The sequence below is a fragment of the Cherax quadricarinatus genome, chromosome 61, assembly GCF_038502225.1.
Source record: "Cherax quadricarinatus isolate ZL_2023a chromosome 61, ASM3850222v1, whole genome shotgun sequence".
NCBI lineage: Eukaryota > Metazoa > Arthropoda > Malacostraca > Decapoda > Parastacidae > Cherax > Cherax quadricarinatus.
In genome coordinates this window covers 19,840,537-19,864,427 of record NC_091352.1, presented here as the reverse complement: position 1 = coordinate 19,864,427, position 23,891 = coordinate 19,840,537, and the positions used below count along the sequence as shown (strand labels likewise).

Genomic DNA, 23,891 nt, shown 5'->3' with positions numbered 1-23,891 from the left:
TGAGGGGCTTTGAGGCAGGTACTGTTAAGCAAAACAATATCTGGCCTCTCTGCTTCAAGGAGCTCGGCCAGTAGGTGTCTAATTGTAAAGTAAGAACGTACGTTGAACTGAATCACCTTAAACGTGATTTAATGGTTTCGTCTTAGCAAAGTTAATGTCGGGGGAGGAGTTTGGATTAAAGCCCGTGATAGTGGTGCCATCAGTGGATGTGTGTTTGTAGGTGCTACGGACCCGTTTCCTGGAGGGGGAGGAAGAGATGGATCTGTTTTTATGTTCTTTGGTCTGTCCGTCAGAAGTTGGGGTAGGTTTAGGTTTGAGTGGATTTTGTCTGGAGGAGGTGGAGTTGGACCTGGATGAGGTTTTGGTTGTGGTGGAGTGGGCGAAGGTGGATGCAGAGGAAGTGGAAGTTTTGGTAAGCTGTGAGGAAGTGGAAGCTTTGGAAGGGGATGAAGTGGGTAAGGAAGTGGGGGGAGGGGTGGTCGTAGCAGTAGCAGTAGGGGTGTTGGTGGGAGGTGTAGAAGTAGTGAAGAGAGGTAGTGGAGGAGGAGAGCTGGTGGGAGTAGGAAGTGGGGGGGTGGGAGAGAGGAAGGAGGGAGAGGTTGTAGGAGGCTTGGAAGAGAAGCAGGAAGGAGGGATAATTAAAGAGGGAAGATTGTTAGCAGACAAGATTAGGTTAAGGACATGTGAGTAGTCTGATTGGTAAGCTTGTGAGATTACCATCGCAGAGTGGGCAGCAGTGGCAAGTTGACAGTTAGTTTTGTAGTCTAGTGTGGGTGTAGAAGGAGAAGTGCTTGTAGTCTGTGTGTTGGTGTTTGATGTGTGTAGAGTAGAAGAGGTAGACCAAGTGCGTGGGGAGGCCCAGGCATTGGGGGTAGGGGAGGGAGGTGTGGAAGGGGAGGGAGGTAAGGAAGGGGAGGGAGGAGCAGGGAAGGGGTAGGGGAGGGAGGGAGGTTGGCTTGCTCTGAGGGAGGAGAGAATGTGCTTTCTAGAAGGGCAGGAATTTGCAACTGCAGTGTGTGTGCTTATTCCTCTAAGAAAAAGGAGGAGTAGATGTAAAATAGAAAGAGACAGGCGCTCCCTTTACAGGCGACGGAAAAGAATAACAGAGCGGCTAAAAGAGGTCAATATATCAGAAATGCGCAGGGAGACACTGGTCAGAGAAATAGCAAGCATCGAACTTAAGCTAAAAGAATCCTTTAGGAGTCAGGAATCGCGGGAAGAACTAAAAGCCATAAATGAAATCGAAAGAAACCCAAAGTATTTCTTCTCCTATGCCAAATCAAAATCGAGAACAACGTCCAGTATTGGGCCCCTACTTAAACAAGATGGGTCCTACACAGATGACAGCAAGGAAATGAGTGAGCTACTCAAGTCCCAATATGACTCAGTTTTTAGCAAGCCGCTAACCAGACTGAGAGTCGAAGATCAAAATGAATTTTTTATGAGAGAGCCACAAAATTTGATTAACACAAGCCTATCCGATGTTATCCTGACGCCAAATGACTTCGAACAGGCGATAAATGACATGCCCATGCACTCTGCCCCAGGGCCAGACTCATGGAACTCTGTGTTCATCAAGAACTGCAAGAAGCCCCTATCACGAGCCTTTTCCATCCTATGGAGAGGGAGCATGGACACGGGGGTCGTCCCTCAGTTACTAAAAACAACAGACATAGCCCCACTCCACAAAGGGGGCAGTAAAGCAACAGCAAAGAACTACAGACCAATAGCACTAACATCCCATATCATAAAAATCTTTGAAAGGGTCCTAAGAAGCAAGATCACCACCCATCTAGAAACCCATCAGTTACACAACCCAGGGCAACATGGGTTTAGAACAGGTCGCTCCTGTCTGTCTCAACTACTGGATCACCACGACAAGGTCCTAAATGCACTAGAAGACAAAAAGAATGCAGATGTAATATATACAGACTTTGCAAAAGCCTTCGACAAGTGTGACCATGGCGTAATAGCGCACAAAATGCGCGCTAAAGGAATAACAGGAAAAGTTGGTCGATGGATCTATAATTTCCTCACTAACAGAACACAGAGAGTAGTCGTCAACAGAGTAAAGTCCGAGGCAGCTACGGTGAAAAGCTCTGTTCCACAAGGCACAGTACTAGCTCCCATCTTGTTCCTCATCCTCATATCCGACATAGACAAGGATGTCAGCCACAGCACCGTGTCTTCCTTTGCAGATGACACCCGAATCTGCATGACAGTGTCTTCCATTGCAGACACTGCAAGGCTCCAGGCGGACATCAACCAAATCTTTCAGTGGGCTGCAGAAAACAATATGAAGTTCAACGATGAGAAATTTCAATTACTCAGATATGGTAAACATGAGGAAATTAAATCTTCATCAGAGTACAAAACAAATTCTGGCCACAAAATAGAGCGAAACACCAACGTCAAAGACCTGGGAGTGATTATGTCGGAGGATCTCACCTTCAAGGACCATAACATTGTATCAATCGCATCTGCTAGAAAAATGACAGGATGGATAATGAGAACCTTCAAAACTAGGGAGGCCAAGCCCATGATGACACTCTTCAGGTCACTTGTTCTATCTAGGCTGGAATATTGCTGCACTCTAACAGCACCTTTCAAGGCAGGTGAAATTGCCGACCTAGAAAATGTACAGAGAACTTTCACGGCGCGCATAACGGAGATAAAACACCTCAATTACTGGGAGCGCTTGAGGTTTCTAAACCTGTATTCCCTGGAACGCAGGAGGGAGAGATACATGATTATATACACCTGGAAAATCCTAGAGGGACTAGTACCGAACTTGCACACGAAAATCACTCACTACGAAAGCAAAAGACTTGGCAGACGATGCACCATCCCCCCAATGAAAAGCAGGGGTGTCACTAGCACGTTAAGAGACCATACAATAAGTGTCAGGGGACCGAGACTGTTCAACTGCCTCCCAGCACACATAAGGGGGATTACCAACAGACCCCTGGCAGTCTTCAAGCTGGCACTGGACAAGCACCTAAAGTCAGTTCCTGATCAGCCGGGCTGTGGCTCGTACGTTGGTTTGCGTGCAGCCAGCAGCAACAGCCTGGTTGATCAGGCGCTGATCCACCAGGAGGCCTGGTCACAGACCGGGCCGCGGGGGCGTTGACCCCCGAAACTCTCTCCAGGTAAACTCCAGGTAAACTCCAGGTGACCCACCACAGTTAGAACATTTAAGGGGGAGGTTGCAAGTATTCCAGAAGTGGCCAGTTGCTGAACATCTGGAGCAGACTTGTGTAGATGTGCATGTGTTTTTGTCGTGGCCGAATTTGTAGCATTTAAGACATTGTGTGATTGGGTGGAAGTTCGGAGTGAAGAGAGCGTTTGGAGGAATGCGGATGGTCTTGGCAAAGATTCCTTGACTGAAGAGTGTAGAGGCGTCAGCAGGAGTAGAACAGCGTATTTTGAGAATGGTAGAGTTTTCTGGTCTGTAAATATCGTCAACAGAGACTTTGTTCTTAGTACTGATATCTTTTATTAAGTCTTCTTTGTCTGTGTCATAGGCTGTCAGGAGAGAGTAGTCTACGTGTTTAGCAATGACTGTGCTTTTGGCACGGTGCTCAGGAGTCCAAATAATGGTGAAGCCTGCGTTGAGAAGTTTTTGTCTGGTATCGCTTGAGGTGTACGTTTCGTAGGAATGTTTGTCAAGAAGGAGTTTGAAGCCTGAGTTGGTTTTGAAGACTTTAAGTTGAGGTGCACCAGTGATCTGATATAATAAATTTTCCGGACAGATAGTGGCATCAGGATTAGAAAATTTGAGGTTTAGCGAGAAGGAATTGGATTTAGAAGAAGCAGAGGCAGGTGTGGGAGGTTGGGGGAGAGTGGAAGGGGGGTGGGAGGTGGAAGGCAACGAAGGCATCGTCTAATTACGAAAAGATGTAATTGGAGGTGACAATCGGCCAAAAAGTGAGAGTACTCAGCTAGGCAAGTACGTGTAAGTAGACACACGTACTTGCCTGGCGCAGGACACTGAGGAGGTGAACTGTAGTTTGATGGAGCACTGTATATCCTGAGTGGTGGCGAGACTGGCTGTATGGCGTGCAGTCAACAGGCGAAGAGAATTCAGGCAGCAAGAGACTTCCTGCCCTTCGGTCGGCAACCACCGACGCACCAATCCTGATGGTGGAGAGGAAGACGAAGGTCCAGCAAGCACTACTCAATGCACTACTCAACACGGGGCCTTATATAGTGCCAGGAGGTGAGACGTAGGTTGCTTTGGGAGGGCAGGTCCCTCTCAAACCCAGCCGTTCTCACTAGTAGAGGTTGTCGAAGTTGATGGTCTGTACCAAGATACCCTTGTGTTGCAGTGTCTGACAGAATGAACATTAAAATGGTATACAATACCGACAGATTGTTAGGTGAGACACATATGCAACAGTTAGGTATCTTTATTTCGAAACGTTTCGCCTACACAGTAGGCTTCTTCTTCTTGGTACAGACCATCAACTTCGACAACCTCTACTAGTGAGAACGGCTGGGTTTGAGAGGGACCTGCCCTCCCAAAGCAACCTACGTCTCACCTCCTGGCACTATATAAGGCCCCATTCTGTCACTTCAACTTCATATTGTTTCAGACAACGGAACAATGCTCTTCTCCAGACTGAGGGACTGACCACCTCAAAACTTTAAGGGTGATGGACTGATTACATCGTCTTCAAGTATCTTCTGCTTCTATCAACTTTTCTGTACTCGACTGAAGAAGCCTACTGTGTAGGCGAAACGTTTCGAAATAAAGATACCTAACTGTTGCATATGTGTCTCACCTAACAATCTGTCGGTATTTTATACCATTTTAATGTTCATTCTGTCAGACACTGCAACACAAGGGTATCTTGGTACAGACCATCAACTTCGACAACCTCTACTAGTGAGAACGGCTGGGTTTGAGAGGGACCTGCCCTCCCAAAGCAACCTACGTCTCACCTCCTGGCACTATATAAGGCCCCATTCTGTCACTTCAACTTCATATTGTTTCAGACAACGGAACAATGCTCTTCTCCAGACTGAGGGACTGACCACCTCAAAACTTTAAGGGTGATGGACTGATTACATCGTCTTCAAGTATCTTCTGCTTCTATCAACTTTTCTGTACTCGACTGAAGAAGCCTACTGTGTAGGCGAAACGTTTCGAAATAAAGATACCTAACTGTTGCATATGTGTCTCACCTAACAATCTGTCGGTATTTTATACCATTTTAATGTTCATTCTGTCAGACACTGCAACACAAGGGTATCTTGGTACAGACCATCAACTTCGACAACCTCTACTAGTGAGAACGGCTGGGTTTGAGAGGGACCTGCCCTCCCAAAGCAACCTACGTCTCACCTCCTGGCACTATATAAGGCCCCATTCTGTCACTTCAACTTCATATTGTTTCAGACAACGGAACAATGCTCTTCTCCAGACTGAGGGACTGACCACCTCAAAACTTTAAGGGTGATGGACTGATTACATCGTCTTCAAGTATCTTCTGCTTCTATCAACTTTTCTGTACTCGACTGAAGAAGCCTACTGTGTAGGCGAAACGTTTCGAAATAAAGATACCTAACTGTTGCATATGTGTCTCACCTAACAATGACCAGAATGTTGATAATGACAGTTGCAATTGTGATGGTAATGATAGTGCCACGTGGGGATGATGAGTGACATGAGCAGTGATGATAAAAAGAAGTGATATTGATAGCAGTGATAATGATTCTTACAGTGGTGAGAATGACAGAGACGGGATCAGTTTGTGGAATATAAGAACATTGTACATAACAATGTGCTTGATCAAACATGCCCGAAATGCCTAGGCATGCTAGTGGCCTTCTTTGTAATTAATATTTTATATGTAAACCACACACTGTAATTAATATCTTATAATAAGTGCGAGTTTTCGTCAGTTTTATGACGGTTTTATTGGGTTATCTTGAGTTACTAAGCCTTCTTTTTAATATTCCGAGCAAAATCTTCGAAATCTTGAGATTGCATCGAAACTTTGCATTAACATGACCAGCCGGACTGTGGTTCGTACGCTGCATTACGTGAAACCAGTAGTAACAGCCTGGCTGACCAGGCCCTGATTCACCGCGAGGCCTGGTCATGGACCGGGCCGCGGGGGCGTTGACCCCCGGAACATCTAATAGGAGGACCTAGATGCATTTAACTGTATCCAAGCTTTGTATCAATTAGGTAAATCTATGACGAAAAGTTTAATTTGCGAAATAATTTAATGACTAAATTTGTACTGAAATTTCTAGAATGTATCCACAAGACTGGACAAGCACCTAAAGTCGGTTCCTGACCAGCCGGGCTGTGGCTCGTACGTTGGTTTGCGTGCAGCCAGCAGCAACAGCCTGGTTGATCAGGCTCTGATCCACCAGGAGGCCTGGTCACAGACCGGGCAGCGGGGGCGTTGACCCCCGGAACTCTCTCCAGGTAAACAAGAAACTGGAGGAGAGGTGGAAGTAGGAGCCTCATGCCAGATTATTATGATTATAATCAAGGGGGAAGCGCTAAACCCGGAGGATTATACACCGCCTGGGGGGGATGTGGAAGGCATTCAGGCTTAATTCGGGGAACTGGAGGACAGATCCAATTCCCTAAATCAAGAGCCCCTCACCAACATCAATTCATACCAGAGCAAAGGTTCTCGCGTGACATCTAGGTGCTAATGACCTAGGCAGCACCAGATGATAAGATAAGATAAGATTTCGTTCAGATTTTTAACCCCGGAGGGTTAGCCACCCAGGATAACCCAAGAAAGTCAGTGCGTCATCGAGGACTGTCTAACTTATTTCCATTGGGGTCCTTAATCTTGTCCCCCAGGATGCGACCCACACCAGTCGACTAACACCCAGGTACCTATTTGCTGCTAGGTGAACAGGACAACAGGTGTAAGGAAACGTGTCGAAATGTTTCCACCCGCTGATGCTGCTGTGCTTGGTAAGCACTGTTGGCTGCCACTCTGTAAAACATCTTATAGACTGAGGGCAGCTGGACAATACTGATATACTATCTTTTGTTAATGATAATGAAAGAAGTGGTTGTGTAGGAGGAATGTGGTGTGAGGTGCTGCTGCTGCTTCTCCCTGTGTTACAACCCTTCAACCCAACGTTAACAACAACAACATAAACAATGTTTGTGGCTCACCAGCTAAATTTGGCGTTTTCATGACTCGTGGAGAAGCAAGTGTTTGCTAGTGTCAGAGGTGAGGGCAGCAGGTGGAGAGGAAGGCCCAGGTGGCCTCACATGGTGAGTTAGTGTTACACAAAACCTGACAAATGTGGAAAAGATTCAATTTAGTGAACAGCTCTGAACTTTTATATATATTTTAGAATATTTTATATAGTACTCGTTAATACAATGTTAAAATCTTTAGTTTTGTAATTTAATTGCTGCATTTTCTATCTCATAATACCTTTTCCTTTGTATTTAGTTCTTTTTTGTTCTATTTTTAAAATCAAACTTTGCCTCAACCATTTACTTAGGTTTATATTGTTGAATATTTCAAATACATTATTAATCTTTTTCCAAAGTGCTAAGCATAATATGGGCTTAGTAAAAATGTTACTATATGAATTATATTTACATTGTTACCTGTCTACTGTAACTTATTTTCAAATAAACAGTAACTCACTCTGAATCTAAGTGGCAGTTGATGCACTTCACTGAAGGTATTAAGTTTTTATTTTGGCCTCATATGTAACTTGTAACTTTTACAATGTTTTTTAAACCATAGAAGATGAATAAAAATAAAATTTTGTTCTGGTTATTATCCTAGAAAGTTAGTTACCCACCATAACCTTTCCAATAAAGTCAATTGTCATTGAATGTCTGCTTTATTTCCACTGAGGTTTATTAATCTTTTTACTGAGGATGCCACTCGCATGACTGCTAGCACCTAGGTACCTATGTATTGCTAGGTGAATGGAGCAACAGATTTAAGGAAACTTGCCCAATGTTATTTCCTGTGCTGGGGAGCAAACTCTGGTCCCTCAGTATGTGTGACAGCCATGAGCATCTACACTCCTATGGAAATAAGTCACTTTGACTTTTTTGGGTTATCCTAGATAATTTACACTATGTATGATAATTGTACTGTAGCTGTGCCAAAATAAACTTAACTGCTTGGAAGGCAGATATGCTCACCTCTCTCCTAGTATTGGTATGACCATTATGGGTTTGGCGCTTAGTTATGATATAGTAATATAATAGTATTATATAGAATTCAACCTTGGATAACTCAAGTTTTCGCTGGGGGTCTTTAGGAAGGGAATGAATGAAGTCAATATGGCAGTTCATGTGGAGTGTACTATATATGACTGATTGCAATGTCACAGTGGGTTTTATTGAAAGTGGTAGTGCCAATCTGATGTGGATAAAAACCACATTTTAACTGCATGCCCTCTGCATCCCCTCTAATTTAGCACAGCAGGGGCATTTGTGCATCTGGGTATTTTAGCTAATTTTTTTTAGGGATGACTGCATTATGGTAAGGTATATTTAAGTCTGATAGGATATTTTTATTAGGTCAATTTAGGTCGTCAATCTTGCATATTTCCTCTATAGAGTGGCAACAGAGCCAGCTTGTTTCAGTAGACACTGAGGTGTACTTTTATCAACCTTTATATAAATTGCCACTAATTCATCTGCTATATTCATAATGTATTGGAAGTGTTTTGTTCAATGCTATGGCTATTATTATTATTATTTTATTATTATTATTTTATTATTATTATTATTATTTATTATTATTATTATTTATTATTTTTTTATTATTATTATTATTTAGTATTACTATTATTACTGTATTCATGGAAAGTGCTAAACTATGGGGGTAATTTAGAACTGTACTACAAGAAGAGAGTAAGTGTTAGGAGAAGGACAGCAAAAGGGAGTCACAATCATTGTAACAGCTGTCTTTAATTTGTTTACCTGGAAATTTTTTCCTGATTTCTTGGGGATTTTGCTATAATGTCCAGCACAAAGTTCCAATTTTTATTTACTGTATCTTTATTTATTTTAATTAACTCATTATCACTTATTTTTTTATTTATGTGTTGGTTGTTCTCAAAAATCTGGGAAGTCATTCCAGACTGTTGTTTATCTTTGTTTTGCTTGTCATTTCATTATTGACATTTTAAAAATTTTAGGGTTTTTCAGGCTGCTCTGTGAAGCACCTCTTATAGTAACTGTGTTTCTTGCCAAGTCAAAATTTGTGCTAAAGTTTACTAGTCATAGAGTGTGAATTTCTTCCTTCTGGAAAAAAAAATCTAGTTTTGTTGTTTGTATCTTACCTAGGTAATGCAATCCTCTGGAATCTCCATTCCTTCAGTATCTTTGGCCTTTCTCTCTCTCGCTTTCTCGCACTCTCGCTCTCTCACTCTCGCTCTCTCTCACTCTTGCACTCTATCTTGCACTCTCTATCTTGCACTCTCTTTCTCTCCTTTTGTGAATATCTATCTCAGTAAGTTTGGATGCACTCTCCAAACACAATCCATTGCACCTGGCACTCAGTTGCCCTCACCACTCCTTCCTAGACTATATGATTGCAACCTGGGGAGGGGGGGACAAGATTGTAGGATCTCAATGGAAATAGGACTAACAGTCTTCGATGATGCACTGACTTTATTGGGTTGTCCTGGGTGGTTAACCCTCTGGGTTAAAAATCCAAATAACTTTTATCTTGATGAAAATTAGACACATGTTCTACATATGAGTATCTGGGTGATTAACCCTTTCAGGGTCGAGAGGCCCTCTCCTAAACTTGTTCTCATGGTCGAAAATTTTTTGAAAAAAAAAAAAAATATTTTTTCTTATGAAAAGATAGAGAATCTTTTCCCAATCATAATGACACCAAAAGTATGAAATTTGATGGAAAACTTACAGAATTATACTCTTGCGAAGTTAGTGGTCTTGACAATGTTTACGTATCGGCGATTTTGCCCAATTTGAGCCCTATTTTCGGCCAATTCCAGTGTACTAATTGACAAAAATCATAACTATTTTGCTAAAACTCCATTTTTTCTATCGAATGAGTACAAGAAACCACCCATTTACTGATATCCAATAAAGTTGTCAGAAATTAGCAGTTTTGCCAATTTCACACAAATTTCAAAAGATACCAATTTCCAAATAGTCCAGAATAAACAAGACAGACGTTCCTGGCACTAAATTAACATTTCCTCTGCTCATTAGTCATATCCCCAGGCCCCTCTTACATTTCTTTTGCTTTCTGTTTTGAATTTTTATTCTCACAGAAAATAGAAGATATACGTACTGTCATGCATACTACTGCATTAGTGTAGAAATGGTATAAATAATATCAACACACTTGTGAAAGAATATTAGCCTCACCAGTTGATGTGTATTGGACGTGTGGCATGATTTGTTTACTTTTGAACTTTGGCAAAAATTGAACATTTCTGGTACTTTGAGCTCAATTTCAAGGTACTTTTCATTGTGAAACCAATCAAAATCATCTCAGTTTCTGTAATATGTCTTCCATTCTATAAAATGAGACCAGGAAAACTAGAATAAAACCATAAATACCATACGAAAATACAGTGCAAAGTCGCTGTTATAAATCAAAAACATGGTCAAAGCTTATTTTTTCTCATTACGCACTGTGTGCTGCAGGATTTTTTTTATACTGTGCACACTGATCACATAGACCCATTCTTTCATATGTAGGCCTACCAGCTTTCTCTCGCTAGATTTGAAGGCGCTAGAATTTACGCGTACTAGTACGTCAATAACCCTGGTGCGTAAGCCATACTAGTACGTTGGAAACCCTGAAAATCCAAACGAATCTTATCTTGATGAAAATTAGACACATGTTCTACATCTGGGTATCCTTATTGTAGATGTTTAGCCATCCAGTTGCTTTATCAATACAAATTCAAGGACATAATTGGAAGACAGTAGAAATATATACAAGAGATGAGGTAAGCTGTTTCTCAGTCTTGGAATTGGTGTGAAGAGCACCGTAGTCGTGAAGATTCCAGATTCTTCACATGTCTAATTTTTGTCTTGTCAGTATTGTATACCATTCATGTACAAATCTTATCTTACCTTATACCCTCACCATAACTGGGAGAGAGGATGACAGTTTTGTTGCTGCTGTTGCTTGTGCATTGTCATATAAAACTGTTGGTGGGAGGGACAGAAAGGAGAATGGGTAAAAACACTCATTCATTTAAGTACTGTACATTGTTTTTAATTTGAATATTGACAAATAGTAAATGAAATTAAATGTTATATCATGGTTGGGAGCACATATTAATTGGAAGTAAATGCTATGATAATACTGACAAATATGGAACAAGACACTTATGTACAGTTCAGGACATTTATTAAAGGAAACCTTTTATATGACTGAAGAGCCACTTGTGAAACATTTCCTTTAATAAATGTCCTGAACTGCACATAGTCTTTTTTCAAATCTTGAATTATAACATACTTGCTTATGGGAATATAGATTCCAAGTTCCAGGTATTCAAGTAATGGTCACTGATGTAATTAATAACATGGGCAGTGAAGTTTGAAATTTTACTGGTAAGGTTAGTCTATAGTTAAGAAGTTTTGAAGTTTATTTACTGTATCAGCAATTTGGATGGGATGTTAGGTCTAGTCCGTATAATTTCCAGGTCTTTTGACTTTGCCTTTTATTTCTTTGAACTTACTGGTATAATACAAATTTCTTTACAAGCAGGGTAAGTGTTGATGTACTATATCTCTTTGGAAATTAAGCAGCAGTGAGTTCAAGTTTGAAAAAATAAATTTAGAAAGGATGTAGGAAAGCATTGGTTTGGTAATAGTTGTGGATGAATGGAACAAGCTGTCTAGTAGTGTCATTGAAGCTAAACCTTGTGTAACTTTAAAAGTAGGTTAGACTAATACAAGAGTGGGTTTGGGTGGGTGGGAGTTGGAACTGCTTAGCATGGGCCAGTAGACCTGCAGCAATGCTCCTTCCTTAAGGTATGACTTGGACATGGCTAGCATGGGCCAGTAAGCCTGCTGCAGTGCTCCTTTTTTTCTTATGCTCTTATGTATTATTTTTCATAGGTATGTTTCTTGTCAGTGGATCTGAGGATGCTGGCAGTTTGCCATGGGCTATGTAGTCTTTGTTGTGACATGTTTGCTTTTTAAGGTACAATTTTTTTTTTTTACAGAGGGATTGAGTTATTTGAAGGAAAACTTGGGCACATAAGCAAATATCTTGATTATTATTTAATTCACTCTGCCAGTGAATGTTACGTGTTGCTGTAATAAAAATATTCACCGATAAAATTATTCACTGAAGGAGATTTTACTGGTGTGAAGTGGTGATTTGGTTATGTTTTGGTTATGCCCAGTCCCTCATGCATAATCCTATCTGAATACATTTCCCATACGCTGTCTCATTTTGGGGCAATCATTTTTGCCCAAACTACATGCAACACACTGATTTCCTCTGGGCAGGGACTAAATGACCTCCCTGGTAAGGCATTTGGTGCCAAGATCAGCAACCCAACCAGATATAATGGGTCCGAGTAGATTTTGTTTAAACACAGTGGATTATAAAGGAAATAGTGATATTCTGATGATTAAAATATGATTAAAATTTTTCTACATTACATGATAACCACCATGTCACAAAGATCCATTATACATGTAAATCACTATGACACAAAGACCCATCATGTAAGAACTAATATGATACAAAGATCCTTCATGTAAGAGTTAACATGACACAAAGATCTATCATGTAAGAACTAATATGACAAAAATCCATCATGTAACTAATATTACACAAAGATCCATCATGTAAGAACTATTATGAAACAAAGGTTCATCGTGTAAGAACTACCATGACACTCATGATTTTCCTCCACCATTTGTTTAAAACTGAAAACTAACACTCACAGTGCTAGCTGAGAAGTGTTATACTATTCTGTATACTATGTCCAAAATGCAATAGCAGATGACTATACATACTGATATTTCTTAAAAGAACTCAAACATGGTTTTTAGCTGTTAAAATTTACCTATCTAATATTCAGAGGCAGAGAATTCTTGTGTTGCAGGTGCAGAATTTGTTAATTTCCTGTCTCTTCTCTGCTGGTAGGGTCAAAAAATTTTCTTCAAATCATTCCATCAGAGCTTGCACTATTCTTACTTGGATTTCTTCACTGTCCTCAAGTCAGAGTTGCCATCTTCTCTTCCCTTGCTCGAATATATTGTTTTTCAATTATAAATTTTCTGAAGTTTTATCTTTATTCCAGCAGTGCCAAATATATTCCTTAGCTTATCCTGTATTTCACAATTAATTTCATTAAAAAGATTTGAATCAGCTTATAAATTGCAGGAGTGCACAAAACTGAACATAAATGTTGCAAAATACAAAGTGGGAAAATGGCTGTACAAGTACAACATAGACTCACATCACATGCTGAGAGATGACTGACTATGAGATGGTCACCAGCTTGGCAGCTGTCTGTAGACACTGTATGTGTTATAAGGGTATGAAAACACACTAGTTATGCACTTGAAAAATATCAGAGATCATAAACACTGTTGTTCAAATTTATTTACCATGAATAGGAAGTTTAGAGTATATATGAATTAACCAGTGTCTCTAGTGCTGTGTATGATTATGTTATGATATCAGAAATGTAGGTGAAACAAAAGTAATGATATTGTAATATTGTATTATTCTCTGAACTGTAATGCTAAATGTACAGTATTTCATATTTTAACTAAATTACTCTTTCACGCAGGTAGCATTTGTATGGTATGGCACGTATTTTTTAGCTTAAAATTTAGTATATATCAAAATTTTATCCCTGTTAAACTGCATTATAGTTTATTGGTCTGTAAAGGTTGCTATCACAGTATTGTAATCTTTCACTCTCTGCCAAATTTGCATTTTCAAATTTGTGTAGTCTGTGAATTTTGTTTTATATCTTATTGCTCATTATCAGTGAGCTTTGGTCCTAGATACCAGCTCAGGTATGATACAATCCTATGTTTTGCAGTCTGGGCTCCCAGAAATGTGAATTGCAAACAGTATTAATTCTGTTATCTGAAATATTGTCTCCCAAATCCTCAATTTGTATTTGTTATTCAAGTAAACTCTTAAAAAAATTGTACATTCAAAGATAGCCCTCAAATATATTAATTTTTTTTTTTTTAGAAAACAGAACATAAATTTCTTCGAGCATATTTCATCTTTTTTCTAAGAAACTGGCATATGCAGAACTTTACTGTATACAGTATGTCAGTTTCTTGAGAAAGTGTCATAGAGTATTCTTTTAATTTTTTGTACTTCATGCTGGATTATTAAGAAACTTGCATATTTAAATTTTTTGTTATTGCCTTAGATTTTAGCATGCTAATATGCTACATACATATACATATACAGGTGCTTCTCAACTTACAATGGGGTTACGCTCTGACAAACCCATTTTAAGTTGAAAATATCGTAATTCGAACATGAATGTGTTATGGTAAATAAATAAATACATAACTACTGTCACTGAAAAAGTAAATAAACAAATAATTACTGTAACTAACTACACACCAATATTGAAAAGTAAATAAATGAATACAAATTATGGACTTGCTGCCTTCATGCCGGGTAATTATCTTAAGTCAGAATATCATAAGTCAAGGATCACCTGTACTATAAATACTATGTTGTAGTAAAGTACTAAGTGGTGAGCTTATACTATGTCTGGGTACAATAGCTGTGGGTGGTTTGGAATACATCTCCCCTTTTCCCTTTGATCTGTACCATATGCACTCTGCTATTTAAGTGCCAGTGCTATAAATTCATCATTCATACCATTTCACTTACATACGCATCACACTTATGTGCTGAAAGATTACAGTACTATTTTAACTTCCTGATTGGATTTAAGTACTGTATATTACCCCTGTTTTGTATTATCAGTATTAGTGCACATTTTGTGGATGTTATGTACCATTGTGTGACTCGGTATATTAAGTGTGCCACAGTATGTTAATTGCACTTCTCATATACAGTAATGTTAGTGTTGTGAATTTATTATTGTGTTTAATAGCTGTTTTTCTCTTGCCACCTTGCTTATGTATATACAGTATACAGTATTTTATATTTGTGGAAACCTTCATTAATATACGTATGTTACAGGTACAAGATACTGTAAATTTATAATCTACTAGCATTTTAAGTTTTATGGTAATTTTTCTGTTAGATTAATCTAAGATTGTTATAGAGTACTCTTGAAACCCATCAAAGGTATATATTTTCTTTACAGATCAGTAGCCCTCTGTTGACAGCTTAATAGAAAATGCATTTGTTAGTTAAAGGATTCATCCTGTCTGGGATCTCTGGTCTTGGCTGGATGGGGTTATTTCAACTGAGTAACTACCTTCTAACACACTATTCCAAAGTCAAAAATTGGAAAATATCTCATCACCACATCATGAATATATGTGAAGCTCTTGTGTCTGGCATTCAGGTACAGTATATAATCACATTTTGTGCTAATACAATAGAAATACAACAGATACAAATTTTCAATTTCCAAAATATAAGGTTTGTTATAGTTTTGGGAATTATATATCTATATCACTTTTTTTTTTTTTTTTTTTTGCAAGACATTTTGGGTAGACTAAAATTAGAACAATACTTGCAATTACTTAATGCTATACTAGTACAGGTATGGCAATAATGACTATTAATTGGATTAGCAATTTTAAGAGATAATTTAGCATATACATTGTAATTAAGTGCAGTAATTATGGTTTAACCCTTTCACTGTTGGGATCCCCAAAAACCAAGTCTCTAAAATGGTAAAGAAACTTTTTCTAAAGGTATTGGCACTAAAAATGGGGAGGGGAGGGGAAGGGGACAGATGTGCAAATAAATATACAGTACTGCACTGTGAAAAATAGGTTTTTGTGTGTCCCAGGGGTCTACTACCAGTTACTTTTTGAGAGGACTCCAGTTTTACATTCCTGGGGCTGTTGGGTTATGGTCCACACCCTTCCTTGCCCCATGAGCTTCACTCTCGTGTCACTCAGGACTCCAATCTCTGGGGTTCTGCCTCTTCAAGGGGGGCTCCTTGGCGTGGTGAAGAGGCTCTTGGTCTGAGGAATTAGACCTGTCGGTCTACTTCCTCAGACCGAACCTAATTACCCCCCAATCCCCTGTTCCCTATCCCATCCTCCCCTTTTTCCTTTCCTCCTCCTCCTCCCCACCCCTCCCTTTTGCCCTTCCTTTTTGGCCTTTTTTTTTTTTTTTCCACAGGCACGCTAGTTCCTAGGTAGGGGAAAGGGTACCGGGGTCCATCCCATTCTATTGAGGTTCTTGGCGGTGGCGTAGTTTGCCGTGGAATCTGGATTGCCTGGGGATGTCCTGATCCCTCTCCGGTATCCCGGAGGGTGGCTTCGGGTGTCTCTCGGGCGACGGGTGTATCTCTGGAAGCCACCTTTCGGATTCCGGGGGTGGTGGCCGAAGGAGGTATGCTTTGTGGCGGATTTCCGGCCGCCCTCTCTTTTGTCCACCGAGGTAGCTCGGCAGATGTGAGGTTGCTATCCCGGATTGCCGGTTTACTGGCATGATGGGTAGGGTATGGCACAGGTTCCATGCTGCATCTGCGCTACTTGTGGTGCTGAGGTCCTCTTGGGTGCGGAGGGAGATTTCTGGCCCTTTCATTCCTCCTGGGAACTATCCCTCCCCGGTCCCCCCTTTTTTTATTCTTTTTTTTATTTTTATTTTCTTTTCTTCTTTCTTTTTTTTTCTTAAAAACAAAAAGAAAGAAGTAACCTAACCATGGCAGCCCTAGTCCATGAACCTGCTACCCCCGGGCCCCTTCTTGATACCGCACCCCGTTCTGACCCCGCCCCATCTTTGAACCACTCTTCGGACACTCCTCATGCCTCTGTACCTCTTGCCAGTGCTGTTTCCTCACCCGCTTCAGGTACTGAGGCCTCGACTGACTCCTTCGATTTATCTGACCTTCGCTCTCCTCTGACTATGCTTCCGGCCTCTCCCTCTACGGTGCGGCAATTTTCGAATCGCCGGCCCATTCCACGTCGGACCAACTCTGGTTCCACGCCTAAACGACAACGACAATTACCTGCTGATGATACTTCTCCACCTTCTCGTTCTTCTCAGAAAAGATCGACACGTCCTTCACTACCTCTCCACGCTCAGTTTCAGACTGCACAATGGACTAAATTCTTCACTTTACGACCGACTTCCTCTACTGCCTATCTTTCTGACCACAGTATTGGCAAGGTACTCCTACGCCATGTTGGTAAAGATATTTCTTTTCATGCTCTTAAGAGCGGTACGCGCATCGTCACCGTACAGAATGCTACCCAGGCTCATGAGCTTTCTCGTCTTTCCCATATCGATACTGTTCCTGTAACTATTGAAAAGCATCATTCCCTCAATTCTTGTAGTGGTACCATCATTCTGCCCCATACCATAGTTCAACAAAATTTCCAGACATGTGGCACTGACATTCTTGAACAGCTGGAACTCCAAGATCTCCCAATCCTCAAGGTAGACACTTACATTCTTCCTGCCCGCGGGCGGAGACGATACCCTAGCAATGTGGCTCGTTTAACTTTTGACAGCCGTGAACTCCCATCCTCAGTTTATGTAGCAGGACATCGGTTACAAGTTCGAAAGGTGATCCCTACACCGCAACAGTGTAGAAATTGCTGGCGATTTGGCCATCCAGCGAAATATTGCAGATCTATCGGCGAATGCCCAGTCTGTGGTGCCGATGACCATTCTAATACGTCTTGCAATCGACCTCCCTCTTGTCTTAATTGTCATGAGGCTCACCCTTCGTACTCTCGCCGTTGTCAAGTCTACTTAAACGAGCGGGAAATCCGTTACCTCAAAGAGGCAGAAGGTCTCCCTTATGCCATGGCAGTTTCTCATCTCCGCCTCCAAGGGAGACTACCTTGTGTTTCTTATTCCCGTGTTTCAAAACGTCCCCCCACTTCTGGTATCCCATCTTCTGCACCCACCTCTGTGGTTACCTCTCCCATAGCCACTCCTGTAGCTAATTCTTTTGCTGTCCTCGGCTCAGACGTCCCTACTTCAACGTCTCAGTCTGATCTTGCTTCTTCGTGTTCTCTCTCACAAGCCTCAGTAGCGACGAGATCTCGTATAACACCTCCTCCCAATCGTCCCTCTACTTCTCAAAAGTCAAAAAAAAGGTCCGTTAACACCTCCTACCCATCTTCCACCTCCTCATTTTCCCTTCCCTGTCTCTGTACCTGGTTCTTCCCCTCTCACTGGCTCTGTTACAAGTGTAGAGGTTCACCCTCCTCCTCGTACTGTACCTTCCTCCCCTGTTCCCTCCCAAGTTTCTTCCTCTTCGGCCACCTCCCAGGTTTCTGCCTCTTCTGTCCCCTTCCACGCTTCTCCAGTTCCCTCCACCCTTCCGTCCCCCCCTACCTTGGCACAGTCCATTACAGTTCCAATCTTTACTCATCCTCCCCCTACCATTTCCAATATTGTCTCCCATATGATGTCTCTGAATTCTGAAACACTTGAAGCAATCTCTGAATATATTGCAGAGACCAAACCATCAATGGACACTGATCCACCCTCCGCTCCTTCTCTCTCCTCTACTCCATCTGCGCAACTCCTTTCTTCACAGCGCACTGTTCCTTCGCTGCTTGAACGTTTTCCACTGCCTCCGCATGTGGACTTTTCTAACCCCTCTAGTCCGTAGGAACCCTTACCTGCGGATTTCAGGTATCTTTATCATTGCCAATCATGGCCTATTTACAGTGGAATATACGCGGCCTCAGGGGTAATCGGGGTGAGCTTCAGATGTTACTCTCCCAGTTTTCCCCTGTTGGTGTTTGCTTACAGGAACCAAAATTACACTCTGCTGTTATCTCTCCCATCTCAGGCTATAATTTATTGTATTCTTCAGATCCTTTTCCTGATGGGACCTTTAATGAAAGTGCCCTTCTTCTACACACTGATATTCCGTACCATCAGCTATTTGTTCGTACTTCGCTGCATTACACAGCAGCCCGTATCCACTTGCATAGGTGGTATACGCTCTGTTCTTTATATCTCTCTCCTTCTCGGGCATTATCTATTCTGGATATTGCCTTTCTTGTTTCGTCATTACCACCACCGATTCTGTTACTTGGTAATTTTAATGCCCACCATTTCCTCTGGGGGGGTCTCACTGTGATTCCCGTGGCATTCAGTTAGAGGCTTTTCTTGCCACCCATCCCCTCCATGTTTTAAATACAGGTACTCGCACCCATTTTGATCCTCGGACTCACACTCTCTCTTGCATCGATCTCTCAGTCTGCTCTTCCTCCACCGCATTAGACTTCACTTGGTCTGTTCTTCCGGACTTGCATGACAGCGATCATTTCCCAATCATTCTTACTTCCCCTTCATATTCACCACCTCTTCGCATCCCACGCTGGCAATTTGATCAGGCAAATTGGAACCTTTACTCACACCTAACTGTTTTTAGAGAGGTTCCTTCTTCGTCCTCCATCGATGAGCTTTTACACCTCTTCTCGTCCTCTGTTTTAACCGCAGCTTCTCATTCTATACCCCAAACTTCAGGCAGGCATTCTCAGAAATGCGTGCTTTGGTGGTCTCCTGCTTGTGCTCGTGCAGTACGTTTGAAACGTGCTGCATGGGGCAGGTACCGGTACAATAGAACCACAGAGAGACTTCTTGAATTTAAGCAGAAGTGTGCAATCGCTCGCCGTGTCATCCGTGACGCTAAACGCACTTGCTGGCGAGATTATGTCTCCACCATCACCTCTGCTTCCTTTATGAGTGCAGTCTGGAAAAAAGTACGAAAACTGAGTGGTAAATATTCTCCTGACCCGGCTCCTGTTCTGCGGGTTGCCGGTGTTGATATAGCAAACCCACTAGATGTTGCCAATGAAATTGGCAATCATCTGGTCCGTATTTCTCAGGGACTCCATCTATGCCCCTCATTTCTTTCCTCAAAGTCTGCCAGAGAGTTAGCACCCTTGGACTTTTCTTCTCTCAGAGAAGAACAGTATAATGTGCCTTTTACACTTCAAGAACTGGAGGCAACACTCTCAGCTTGCCGATCATCGGCAGCTGGGCCCGACGACATTTATATTCGTATGCTACAACATTTACATCAGTCAGCCCTTGCAGTCCTATTACGCCTTTACAATCTTATTTGGTCACAAGGAGGTCTTCCACAGCTGTGGAAATCCGCCATTGTTCTCCCTTTCCGCAAACCAGGCACTACGGGACATGAAACCTCCCACTATCGTCCCATTGCTCTTACCAGTGCATTTTGCAATTGATGGAACGCCTAGTAAATAGACGTTTAGTGTGGTATTTAGAGACACACAACAGTCTCTCCACTCGTCAATATGGCTTTCGTAAGGGACGTTCTACCATAGACCCCTTACTACGCTTGGATACGTATGTTCGTAATGCCTTTGCGAATAACCACTCAGTTATTGCCATATTTTTTGACCTTGAGAAGGCATATGACACAACTTGGAGGTATAATATTTTAGCCCAAGCCCACTCCTTAGGCCTTCGAGGCAATCTACCATCCTTCCTTAAGAACTTTTTAACTGACAGGCATTTCTGTGTTCGGGTTAATAATGTGCTCTCCCTGGACTTTATCCAAGCTGAAGGTGTCCCCCAGGGATGTGTTCTGAGCACAACACTTTTTCTCCTTGCTATTAATGATTTGGCCTCTAGTCTTCCATCAAATATTTGGTCATCACTCTATGTTGATGACTTCACTATTGCCTTTGCAGGCGCTGACTGTCACCTTATTACAGTTTCTCTCCAGCATGCAGTCGACCGTGTTTCCAATTGGGCCACCACACGTGGATTTAAATTTTCCAGCACTAAAACCCACCAAATTACTTTCACTAGACGCTCTGTCATCTCCGATCATCCTTTGTACCTCTATGGCTCCCGTATCCCTGAACGTGATACAGTCAAGTTTCTGGGCCTCCTCTTTGATCGTAGGTTATCCTGGAAACCTCGCATTACCTCTCTGAAGGCAACTTGCCACAGCCGGCTGAACCTCCTTAAAACCCTTGCTCATCTTCCATGGGGAGCTGATCGTCGAACCCTCCTTGGCCTACATTCCACCCTTATCTTATCGAAACTTGATTATGGTGACCAGATCTATTCAGCGGCATCTCCTGCTACTCTCTCTAGCCTTAACCCCATTCATCACCAAGGATTACGTTTATGCCTTGGTGCTTTTCGCTCTTTCCCTGTCGAGAGCCTCTATGCAGAACCGAACGTTCCATCCTTATCCAATCGCCGTGATGCCCATTGCCTTCGCTACTATGTACGTTCTCATGATCTCCGCAATCCTTCCATTTATAGAATGGTCACTGATATTAGTAGACATCCTTTATTTGTTCGCCGCCCCTGTTTACTCCGTCCCTTCTCTCTTCGCCTTCATTCGCTCTTGTCTTCTCTTCAATTACCACCTTTCTATGTACATGTAGCATCTCACTTTTCCCTACCCCCTGGGAAGTTCCAGCTGTTCGAGTCTGTTCTTTCTCTCTCCCTTGCTCGAAAGCCCAACTGTCTACGGTCGCTTCCCGCTCTCATTTTCTTGACCACTTTCACTCTCATTCTCATGCCATTGCTGTGTACACAGATGGCTCTAAGTCTTCTGACAGCGTAGGATTCGCAGCAGTGTTTCCGGACAGCGTCGTACAAGGGCATTTACTATCTTCGGCTAGTATTTTTACTGCTGAATTGTATGCCATCCTTACAGCACTTATCCGTATTGCATCTATGCCTGTGTCATCATTTGTGGTTGTCTCAGACTCCCTTAGTGCTTTACAGGCTATACAGAAATTTGATACACCTCACCCCTTAGTCCTCCGTATCCAACTTTGGCTACGCCGCATCTTTACCAAGCATAAAGATATTGTTTTTTGTTGGGTCCCTGGTCATGTTGACTTACAGGGCAATGAACAGGCAGACACTGCTGCGCGGTCAGCAGTACATGACCTACCAGTTTCATGTAGAGGTATTCCATTTACGGACTATTTTGCTGCAATATCTTCCGAACTTCACACCCGTTGGCAACAACGTTGGTCTACTATGCTCGGCAACAAACTTCAATCTATTAAACCGAGTATAGGTTACTGGCCGTCTTCTTATCACCAGTGTCGAGGTTGGGAGACTACTCTCTCCCATCTTTGCATTGGCCATACTCGTCTTACTCATGGATATCTCATGGAGAGGCGCCCTGCTCCTCTCTGTGAGAATTGCCAAGTTCCATTATCAGTCAGCCACATTCTGTTGGACTGCCCACTTTATCAACGAGCACGCAGAATTTACCTCCGTCGTCGTCTTCGCTCTGCTGCTCTCTCTTTACCTCCCCTTCTCGCTGATGGACCCACCTTTCATCCAGACTCTCTCATTGACTTTTTGACAACAACTGACTGACTTCACAAATTCTGATACCTTCAGCCCTTTCTACTTCAATCTCTTGCTACCCCCTACCCCCGTACTATCCCCTGCCCCGCTGTTTTCTGTAACCTACTGATCATCCCTCCTCCCTTCTGCCATCTAATACCCTCGCTTCCTTCCCTACCCTGCAGCGCTGTATAGCCCTTGTGGCTTAGCGCTTCTTTTTTATTATAATAATAATCTGGGGTTCTGCCCTCGAACACACGTTCTGAAACTCACACTGGGTAAAGGGAGGCATGACAAGCTGCCAGCAAGTATGGAGAATCCTTGGTAAGCATTTTTACTCTTTTGTTCACTTTAGAGAAATTCTAATCTCCCATCACTATTGCACCTTAACATTTATTGACCACCCTCTATGCTGCCTGTCCACAAGTGGCACTCCTTGGACTCAATCCTACATCATGGCTTTCCTTGCTTACACATTAGTCTGTTGCCTACATACTTCAGAGCCTGAGCTCTGCGATGCTTTTTCTCGATGACGTCCTTGTGGCTCAGATTTACTTTTAAGATCCATGAATCTCCACTGAGATCTGTGGACATTATGTGTGATAGTCTTCATCTTTTCCATTGTGAAGTTACCCATTTTTCCTGTGGTGCCTCTTGCTCTGGTTGGGGACACACTGCTTTCTCTTGGGTCTGACTCCTCGTTTCTGTGAATGCACCTTTTCTTCTGCATCCTCAGTAGTGTCATTTCCCAAGCTGCCATCTCCCAACTCTCCTAAGATTTACATCATTGGAAGGTCGAGTTTTAGAGTTTCCACCTAAGGACACCACTCATAGCTGCCCTTTCAGATGGTATAGTACAAAGTGAATGCTGTGACCCCTCATCTGTACTCTAGTTTTTGAATACAGGGAAATAGAATTCATGTTGGGACTTGGTAACGAGCTACTAATCTTAAGAGTTGACGGTCTAAAGGTTTCAGCAGCTGCACCCTGGACTCGTTCCTCTGACATTGATCTTTGAATGTTGTCCCCATAGCTCTACATTGGGTGAAACTTGTAAAGGGCTAGGAATATAACCTAACTGTTTAACAGTGTTCCACTATTGTATAGATGTATCTCACATAAGAAAGGTTGGGTTGGGCAGAATCATCCGTGTATTATAAAATTCCATAGGCGTTTGTCCATAACTCTGTAACATGTTGTGAACAGATAACTGCAGTGTGTTATTTTAGGAATGAACACAAGAAATTTAGACTTGCCTTAGTTTATGTAACTTTGAGCTATGACACTACCTTGTCATCTGGATCCTGATATCAGTGGCTTGACTGAAGATATGTTGTCCATTCCACAGAGAAGATTCAGGGTGGTGTTGTCCTTCTTTTCGTTGTTTCAGGCATATTAAACACTGACCTGAATGAACTAATGTTTGATAGTTCTATCACATACACTAGCATATTCTCT

At 42.0% G+C, this 23,891-nt stretch overlaps 1 protein-coding gene across 11 annotated transcripts in view; it reads left to right on the top strand.

Annotated features, from left to right (window-relative positions):
• Positions 1-23,891, top strand: part of LOC128699309 (TLC domain-containing protein 3A) — a 623,909-nt gene that overhangs the window by 532,296 nt on the left and 67,722 nt on the right. For 3 of the 11 annotated variants that reach the window (XR_011393715.1, XR_011393714.1, XR_011393716.1), the window contains exons 1-2: positions 7,051-7,258; positions 15,289-15,492. Coding sequence is in view for 3 of the 11 variants with exons in the window: in XM_070098272.1 (XP_069954373.1) it covers positions 15,322-15,492 (171 nt within the window). In the remaining 8 variants the exon portion in view is untranslated. Of the gene's footprint in view, positions 1-6,972; positions 7,259-13,355; positions 13,511-15,288; positions 15,493-23,891 lie in introns of those variants that run through there. The other 8 variants (XR_011393717.1, XR_011393718.1, XM_070098272.1 and 5 more) reach the window with 8 other exon arrangements.